Source organism: Pyricularia oryzae, chromosome 1, assembly GCF_000002495.2.
Source record: "Pyricularia oryzae 70-15 chromosome 1, whole genome shotgun sequence".
Lineage (NCBI taxonomy): Eukaryota > Fungi > Ascomycota > Sordariomycetes > Magnaporthales > Pyriculariaceae > Pyricularia > Pyricularia oryzae.
The window spans coordinates 1,398,886-1,409,259 of NC_017844.1; the positions used below are offsets into that span (position 1 = coordinate 1,398,886).

Consider the following 10,374-nt stretch of genomic DNA (forward strand, 5'->3'; position numbering starts at 1 on the left):
TCACATTCCTTCCAACTTTTATAAGTCATATCAGATGGAGGCTCACCCCGCTAAGACGGAGTTTGCGATCGGATTTAGTGGCTGCACGTGTTTTGGTTGCGCCGGTCCCCGCTGGCGTGCTGACCGACAAGAGTTGATCCTTCTAATCTATGCATACTTTAGCTGTGGAACGCTGCATAGCCGGAGTTAATCGGAAAATGACAAACGAGCGAGACGCGATTGTGGGTATGTTGAATGGTTGACGGCCGACGTTCTCAATTGACAGCTACTGTCAGCCACTGCACCCAAATTTCGAGCCAGGTAATGCCGAAAGGCCGAATGTTGATAATTCTGACGACACAAGATGCGGAAGCGCGAAAATACCCCATCTTTGCTTGATACCGTCACAACGCCGTCGAGCAACCGCTTCCCTTAGCAGTAGTCTAAGTCTAGGTCGAGGATTGCGACACGCGTGTAGCGTCCTAGACCGAAAAAAAACCAATATATAAATCCGGGATGCGCACTTGGTGAACGACATCATGCCAGTAATTATATCGACACACTAGCAGCGGGATTCGCATAGATCGAAGCTCACAATCTATATCTTTCTACATTCCATTCACCGAGGTGCACCTGTTCAATTACCCCCAACCAGCAACCAGTCACCAACCAAGTACGAAGAAAATGGCGACAAAATTCATCGTCTTTGGCCCAACCGGCAAGATCGGCAGCGTCGCCGCCGAGACGGCACACAAGCTCGGCGCCCAGGTCATCCTGGCCATGCGCGACACCTCCAAGCCGATCCCGGGCCTGGACGCCGCCGGCGATCTAGAGCGCGTCCAGGCCGACCTGACCGACGCGGCCTCGGTCCGCGCCGCCCTCGACAAGACGGGCGCCAAGCACGCCTTCATCTACCTGACCCACGGCGGCGAGCCCGGCATGCGCTCCACCGTCGAGGCGCTCAAGGCCGGCGGCGTCGAGTTTGTCGTCTTTGTCAGCAGCTTCTACAGCTACGGCGACGACCCGCACGCCGCGGCCGAGTCCGACGACGCCCTCACCAAGGTCCACTCCGAGGTCGAGTTGTCGCTGCACGAGGTCTTTGGCGCCGGCGCCTACGTCGCGCTGCGCCCGGGCTACTTTGCCAGCAACCTGGGCCGGTGGGCTCCGCTCCTCAAGTCGGGCAGCGCGAGGATCGAGAACCCCGACGCCAAGTGGGACTACATCTCGACCGATGACATTGGCGCCGTCGCCGGCAGCGTGGGTGTCAAGGGCCCCGCGGCGATCAAGAGCGAGGTCGACGAGGGCAGGAGCCACATTGTGCTGCTGGGTCCGCAGTTCGTCTCGCTGCGAGACGCGGCGCGGCTCGTCGCACGCGCGACAGGCCTGCCCGAGGCCAAGGTGGAAGGCTTCGAGAGCGACGAGGAGGCCTTGAAGTACATGAGCCAAGTCTACCACATACCCGAGGGGGTCGGGCGATCGTTGCTCAAGCCGAAGGATGTGTACACCGAGGAAAGGCTGAGGACTGGAGCCGAGAACGTCCAGAAATTCGCCGGGCGGCCGGCTACGACTCTGGAGGATTGGTTGGCGGCACACAAGGAACTTTTCATGTGAGCTACGGGTTGATATGCAACAGGAGAATTGTCTCATGAGTGATGAAGCAAATGGGCCGGTCAAACGAATATCTCTTGCGGTCATTCCTCACTAATCTGGGAAGAGATCCCTGCTGTCCGATTATCCGATGAGTCTATGAAGTCCAATAACAGATAATTGTCACACGTATAAATTGACCTCGTGAATTTCCGTTCTGATCTATAATGCTGAACTGCTACTTTCAAAATTGATCGAAGGGTAAATCCTCCCTGAACCGATGTTATCAAGGCTTAGCGAAGGGTGAGCGCTGCCTGAGCCGCTCAACTCCCTAGGTGAGACCCGAATGTATGAAATTCATGCAACCTCGGCAAAAGGCAATGGATGGCTTCTAATTGGCTGTGGTGGGTATTTTGGGAAAATATGGCTGTCAAGCAAAGCGATTCAAGACTCTTTTATGGATGAGCACTAGAAAAAGTATTCAAATGACAAAGTTTCCGGGATTTGGCAATTCTGAAAGTCAATAAAGTTGTAAAAAAGATCGAAATTCGAGATTTCATGGATTTATCGTGGATCATGGAAAATGTCTTCGAAAAGACGGAGACCTCAGAGGGAGCGGAATTGGTGGTATTCGTCAGGAACGTCCGATTCACTTGTTTAGTTGTCCAAGTGAGGTGATGGGTCTCTGGTCCCAGAACAACGGCTACCAAGAAACAAATAGAGAATCGGTAAAGCAGCTGAGGCGAGCAATCTTGTAAGGTGCGGATGAATATAAGATAACCCAGTTGAATGACGGAATTCTACCCCAGTTTATCCTCTCAATTAAGCTGCGTTGAGGGAAAAGCAAATGGGAACGAGCTAGTCACAAAGGTGTGTGGGAAGCAACCGGCAATTTGTACGTCCTCATGCCCTTGGGAGCTGAGCGGCCTACCGACGAGACACAAATCGGCACGGCAATAGCAACACATTTCAACGGCTTAAGGCGAGGGCAGAGATATCCCTAACACGAAAGGAAAATTATATAACGCGAGGAAAAAGACAACGACAATATGAAAATAGACAGGGAGAAATCAGTGTGGAGGTGTAGATCTGACGAACGGGGAAACCGGCATTAAGACACTGAGCGCTTACTAGCATGTCCCGATATGACAGAAGCTTAGCCGCAGCTACCCCTCCCATTTCCTTGGCGGTGTCTTAGTTTCGTCCGTTTCCTGTTATGCGATGTATCGACTTTCTCTGCGATGCAACTCACCATAGCAGAAAGATGGGTTAAGTGATTGGTGAGCAGTCGCGTGGCGACGCTTTTCTCACTGACGAAAGGACCGCCTAACTATCTATTATGTAGATGTTACGCCTCAAAAGATAACTCTTTCAGCGGGCCGCTCAACGACGGCTACCGCAGGGCAAAAGCGCGCGGGACGTACTCTGGCTCGAGATGAACAGCCTATTAGTGACCAGCGTATATAGGGCCCCGGACACTGACGCCGCACTGGAAACTACATGTCATATCGTGCCAAACGGACCCATAGTGCTGGACGGCAATTTCAACGCCACGGTTGCTGCATACCAACCGGGCCGCACAGACGCACGCGAATTGGGATCAACTGACAGCGAGGGTATAGACCCAGGGTATAAGTTATGTAGGAAACGTCAGCGTGCCCATCCAGCGAAACGGGGGTTGGCTAGCTATATTATTTTGCAAATTTCCTGAAAGGCGGCGGCCGATAATTGCGCACGGGAGGCGGGGTAGTTAAACTTGCAATTTTGTAGGAGCAAATGACGATACTAAAAAAACCACGAGTAGTTAATTATTGAGCAATAACGTTGCGTACCCCCTGTTCGGCACCCCCCCTATTCGGCACCCTGAAAATCTAACAACGAAATGCCTACTTTTATAAACTGATTTAAATATAAAATTATCAACGGACAAAAATACAATCGTTTTCACGCTTCTCCGGTTCATTAACCTCTTCTTCATCAGCTAAAGGTTCCAAATTTTCTATATCATTTTCCTGCAATCCAATAATGTTCTGTTTGTTAACCAAAAGCTCGTTTGGATCCGGAACCACCCTCCTCCTTTTAACCGGCCGTATTGCCTCCAGTTGTGCTTCCAATAAGCTGATTTTTTGCTGGGCGCTAGCCAAAAGGGTATCTTTGGCTTCGAAGCTTTTTTGGACTTTTGCAAATAAAAGACGTGAAGTAGCGTTGGTTTTGTTGGATTGGGAAAGTTTTTGCAGTTGAAGTCGGATATCTCGGGTCGTTTTAGGGGTTTTCCAAATAAGTAAAGACGGGTCGTTAATTTTTTGGGCTGGGCTTTCCGGTGTTTTATCCCTTTGCAAACCGTTGTTTTTATCTTTTATAACGTTGGCGTTGCTATTTTCTAACAAAAAAGGGCTTAAAAGTGGTTTAACCAAGTTTACCGGCCATAACCCCGTTGTACGCCAACCAGATTGAATGGTTTTTGCTATAAATGCTTTTAATCTGGCCTTTCGATAACAAAGTAGGAAATTTCGTTTTCCAATAACTGTTGAACAGCAAAATTGGCTAACAAATCCAAGTTGACGTCGATAAGCTTCTTTTAACGGCCCAAAAACCGATAGATCCAATGGTTGAAGAACGTGTGACGAATGAGGGGGTAAATATAGGAGTTGAATATTATTTTGCAAGCAAAGAAGCATAAATTCGTCCGTTATATGTGATCCATGGCCATCCAAAACTAATAACCGCTTTTCAGGGGTTAAAGGTTGGGTATACGGAATAAACACCTTTTTTAACCATTCGATAGCCGTTTGGTTATTTGTCCACCCGTTTTCGGTTGCATGAAATTGCCAATTATCGAAAGGGCTTAAATCCGTGGGAAACCATTGTTGTTGTACGTTTTTTCCCTTAAATATAACGAGGGGAGGGAGGGCAACGCCCGTAGCCGATATACATTCGATTATAGTCGTCCAACCACGCGTTCCGGGCTCTTTTCGTTGCAACGGCCGGATCCCGTTAAGCCCTAATACTAGGCCATTAGATCCTTTGCCTTCCATTATACCGGTTTCGTCCATATTCCAACGGTTTTCCGGTTTAATAGCGTTAATAACCGGGTTCGTAATATAAAGCCACCAAGATTTAATTACCTCCGTAGTAGCGCCATTAACCCGGGCGTTATCTATTCGACGGGGCCTTTGGGTTTTAAGGATTGGATAACGAGCCAAAAAACGAGTTATCCAACGTTTTCCAAGGCCTTTTGTCTCTCCGGCGGCTTGAAGAATTCGTTCGGCAAAAAAGCGTAATTCTTGATGCGTTGGCGGAAGCCCTAAAGCTGTTTGGGTAAGTACCCAATCAGCCAAATGCTTTTCCTGTTCCGTGGAAAGCCTTTGAAAAGGGCTTTGTGCTTTTTTATAAGGTTGAGAACCTTTAAGTCGACTTTGAAGTGTAGACCTAGGTATTCCCCATTTTCGGGAGGTTTTTGCAATTGGATTGCCATTATTGACGTCGTTAATTGCAGATATAAGCTGTTTTTCAGTATATTGCTTCATTGGAAAATGGAGAATTAAAATCAGAAAAAAGTAAATCCAAAAGTGACAGATTCATCGAGATATTTATAATAGAAGTTGGAGGATAAAAATAAAAGTGTTGTTATTTTTGGGTGCCGAACAGGGGGGGTGCCGAACAGGGGGTACGCAACGTTATATATCTTTAATTCATATTATTTCACGAATATTCTTAAATATTTCTCTTCTTGAGTTTTTGATAAAGGGACGGGAATATTAAAAGATAAACGTTAAGCTTCAGAATTATGAAATTCCGCACCGTATGGATTGTTATAAAACGGATGATATTTTCTATTACGAGAAAAACCGTAATCGACTAAACTGAGGCGGATGAAAAAAAATCGAATAGAAATATATTTTCCGTCGGACCAAATCTTATTCCAGCCTACGGGTAATAAGTTTCCACCCGTCTAATACCATTTATTCCGCGCTCTTGATCTATTTCTTCGCTCTGTTTCTGTTCAGCCTTCCATTGCTCGAATCTGCTCGGGGCGTTTTTTGCGGTCTTATCTTCAGCCACGACAGACGGGGAACCCGACGTGAAATAATAAGCGTCCCCACGTCGGTGACCGGTCTTCTCTTCTTTTCCCTCTCTAATCGGTTCCTCTTTCTGCTTCCAGGATTTTGCTTGTTTGTAACGATACGGAGATTCGTAGGAACCTTGGTCGGCGGCGGCGGCGGTAGCCGTAAAGGTAGCAAGCAGCGTGAAAAGTACGGCGAGGTTCAAAACGTGCATTTTGGAGATAGTTGCTGGAAGGCTTTATATAAAAATAAGAGAATTAGCAAAGATAATATTCCAACTGTCAAAGGAAGTAAAGGAAAGAAAGTATATAAAATAGCAATGGAGAAAAACTGTAATAGAAATAAATGAGAAATGTTAATAATCGTAAAAGCGGTTTGGTTAATTTTTATTGGCGATTATATTTTATAAATATTACTTCGCCAATAAGTACTAACTAATATATTTCAAGTAAATTTTAAGTTCTTTTTCCAAATATTATATAAAGGTAAATTAATTGCACTTGTATATCTTATATTTGTATATTATGTAATATAAACTAATTTAACTAATATTTTATTTATTTATATATTTAATTCTATATAATTGTTATTCTAATTTGGTTTTTCGCCGTTAAATTAAACTGAAAAAAATTGCGAATTTGTAAACACCTATTAACGTTGGGCTCCACATCTCCGACCCCCCTAAAGTCCGGCCCCCTTGAAAAATGTAACGACGAAATACCCCTTTTATAAACCGATTTAAATGTAAAACTATCAACGCACAATAATACAATCATTGTCAGGCTCTCCCGGTTCGCTAACCTCTTCTCCATCGTTCAAAGCTTCTAAACAGTCCCTATTATTTTCCTGTGCTTCATAAACGTTTTTTTTGCTGACCAAAAGCTCGTTGGGATCCGGAATTACCCTTTTCCTTTTGACCGGCCGTACCGCCTCCAATTTTGCGTTTAACAAACTGATTTTTTGCTGAGCTTCAGCCAATAAGATATCCTTGGTTTCGAAGCTTTTTTGGACTTTTGCAAACAAAAGCCGTGAAGTGGCGTTACTTTTTTCGGACCGGGAAATTTCCTGTAGTTGAAGTCGAATATCTCGGGTCGTTTTAGGGGTTTTCCAAATAAGTAAAGACTGGTCGTTAATTTTTTGGGTTGGGCTTTCCGGTGTTTTATCCCTTTGGAAGCCGTTATTTTTACCTTTTTCGACGTTGGCGTTGCTATTTTCTAACAAAAAAGGGTTTAAAAGTGGTTTTGCCAAGTTCACCGGCCATAACCCCGTCGTACGCCAACCAGATTGAATGGTTTTTGCTATAAATGCTTTTGATCTGGCTTTTCGATAGCAAAGTAGAAAGTTTCGTTTCCCAACAACCGTTGAACAGCAAAACTGGTTTACAAATCCCAGGTGACGTCGATAAGCTTCCTTTAACGGCCCAAAAACCGATAAATCCAACGTTGAAGAACGTGTGACGAATGAGGGGGTAAATATAGGAGTTGAATATTGTTTTGCAAGCAAAGAAGCATAAATTCGTCCGTTATATGTGATCCATGGCCATCCAGAACTAATAACCGCTTTTCAGGGGTTAAAGGTTGGGTATACGGAATAAACACCTTTTTTAACCATTCGATACCTGTTTCATTATTTGTCCACCCGTTTTCGGTTGCATGAAATTGCCAGGTATCGAAAGGACTTAAATCAGCTGGAAACCATTGTTGCTGTACGTTTTTCCCCTTAAATATAACGAGGGGAGGTATAACAGCCCCCGTAGCTGATACACATTCGATTATGCTCGTCCAACCCCGCGTTCCAGGCTCTTTTCGCTGTAATGGCCGGATTTTATTACGCCCTAACACCAGGCCATTAGATCCTTTGCCTTCCATTATACCTGTTTCGTCCATATTCCAACGGTTGGCCGGTTTTATAGTATCGACAACGGGATTTTTCAAATAGGACCACCAAGATTTAATTACCTCGGTTGTAGCCCCATTAACCCGGGCATTTTCTATTCGCCGGGGTCTTTGGGTTTTCAAAATTGGATATCGGGCTATAAAACGGCTAACCCAATGTTTCCCAAGGCTTTTTCTTTCTCCGGCGGCCTGAAGAATTCGTTCCGCAAAATAGCGTAGTTCTTGATGCGTTGGCGGAAGGCCTAACGCGGCCTGCGCAAGTACCCAATCTGCCAAATAGGTTTCCTGCTCCTGTGAAAGCCTTTGACAAAATCTTTTCGCTTGTTGAATTGACTGGGCCCCCTTTAAACGATCGTGAAGGGTACTCCGAGGAATACCCCATTTTTGCGAGGTTTTGTGAACTGATTTGCCATTTCTTATGTCAGAAATGGCAGCAAGAAGCTGATTTTCAGTGTACTGTTTCATTGGAAGGTTTGGAGCAAGAATCTTCAAAAATCAAGTTCTAAAGTGAAAAATTCGTCTAGATATTTATAAAATAAAACAAAGGGTTGACGTGGCTGAGTAGATATTTTTAGGGGCCGGACTTTAGGGGGGTCGGAGATGTGGAGCCCAACGTTAATAAGTTCGTTCTAGAACTGGCGGTCTACTAATATCAATTTGCACAAAACTTATTTTATTTACATTACGTAGTAAAATATATCAGAAGTTGTTACCGTATTTTATATAGAAACAAATTATAATTTTAACTATTACTGTTTTTGTTCAAAATATTGAAATAAGCACAAGCCCCAAACCTTTAACAGCTTTTCACTTTGCAAATTTATACGTTCGTTGCAAATTCGTATATATAAATAATATGTTCAAATAATATATGCAATTAATTTTAATTGAAACAATTGTTGGTAATTTAATATGTATATTGGACTAATAATACTATAACCGTATACATTGCCGTTTTATTTAAAGAAATTATATTATAAACTTTTGTCCTCGCCCAGCGTGGCAAGGGTTATTACCGCTACGCTTAATTTAGTGGTCTCGTACCAGGACACCCGTCGGTTTTGAGTCGGGTGCATCAGGACCAGCCGCCGGTTATCGGCGGTCAGATTTATTTACGTTAGCATAAGCAGTGCAACGGTTTCAGTTTTTAATACTGCATGGTAAACCCCTTTCTTATCTCCTATTATGTATTTCTACATGGTTAGTAAACACTCAGGTTTGGGTGTTGGATGACTGGCATGGTTCTTCAGATACGCATATGAAGCCGGACCCAGGTTATGATGAAGACTACGGTAACTCCGAAGCTTTATGCACTCTAAAAATGGCACGTAAATCCGAGATCTGGGATCCAAGGCACAGGGGATGCACGAGCTGTAGAGCCCTAGGAATTGACATAAGATATGGCCTCGTTGCATTTCCCTCGGATGATCTTTACTCCAAGAATGTCTATTGAAATATCCAATCGAAGATACATCTGGCGTTCAGGCCCGGATTTCTAAGCCGTCCACGTACTCCAAACAGCCAAGTTGAAAAAGCAAGTTGATTTCTTCACTTCAAGTTTCATGTCTTAACAGTGCGACTGATGAGGGATTTTATGTGTAGCAACCGAGCATGCAATTCAGAGTATTGTTCCAGGTAGCCGCGGCTATTCTTCACGCCACCGATGCCAATGCTTTAGGGTTGCAACGGTCAAGGGCACAGCGGCTTGAAGAATGTCATTACACTTTTCGCTGTAATGGCCGTGGATCCCCCGACAATCCATCAATTAGTGGTCCCATCGGTCGCACTTTGGAAATTTCGACTCCAGACACTCCTTTCTGGGAAGCCAAAAATTTAAACAACAAAATCTTTCATCTTAAAGTCCTCCGCGGTTGCGCCTATGAGTGGGTCGGTGAAGCACTTTGTTACGATCAAGGTATCGGGTAACCTGTTCTTATGGTAAAGTACAGTGGGTTGAAGCAACTGAGCGTCTGACTGGGTAACTGGGGTTCTCAACGACTGGGGGTGAAGTTATGATCGTTCTCAAGTAAGTATTGAGGTTAACTAGAGTTTGATTGCTGCTAAGCAATCCTAGAATCGAATCTATCTACATGGTAATGAGCGTGCCTTATATAGACTATGTTCCGAATGTGATCCCTCTTAATCTGTTTGATCTGTGATTCTCAACTGAGATTTTACAGATCATAGAGATCCATTTACTTGGCCGTCACGTGAGGTCACGTGAGATCTCGTGGCCTTGTCCTTAGGTAATCGTTGTTCTGCCGGTCGGTATCTCTTTCGGGCGAGTGTCGTCAGGAGGGGTGTGACCCCACCTGGCCTCTCTGGTACCGGCCCAACTGTCTGGTCGTAACACACTTCCCTGCTCTGTGGAGAGGTTTGACCATTGGGAATGGGAGTATCCAAATATCTACTTTTAGAAGGCAGCTTGAATATCCATTCCCAGTTTTGGATAAATGAGGGGGTTTCTTTTTGGTGGATTGAGGGCCGGAAAGCACCTCTTATATGCCATTTGATACCTACAGTCAATCGCTGGAGCTATTGATGAAAACAGGGCTTTGTGCCCTTATATGTAATGTGATTCATTAGTACCCTGTGCACTTTCACACCAGTAACCAACTTCCAACTTTCAATTGCAACGCCAGCATTGCTGAATCCAACCCATATTGGTTGAAGCTATGTATATTAGACATTTATTCGTCCTCCTGATACGACAGTGCATTATATCCTGTCTTGCCGCAATATAAGCTTATTTAGACATGAAATACTGCACAATTCTTGATTCTTTTCTCCTTTTTCTCTCTTCTTTTTGAACCAATTTGTAGTCCTTTCGGGAAAAGATTACTTGCGAG

The 10,374-nt window shown here is 44.6% G+C and overlaps 1 protein-coding gene across 1 annotated transcript; it reads left to right on the forward strand.

Moving 5' to 3' along the window:
- The first annotated feature begins 352 nt into the window (after positions 1-352).
- Positions 353-1,767, forward strand: MGG_16099 (uncharacterized protein). Its single transcript, XM_003709043.1, has one exon. The coding sequence runs from the start codon at positions 664-666 to the stop codon at positions 1,588-1,590; it is 927 nt and encodes a 308-aa protein (XP_003709091.1). The 5' UTR covers positions 353-663; the 3' UTR covers positions 1,591-1,767.
- Positions 1,768-10,374: the final 8,607 nt, after the last annotated feature.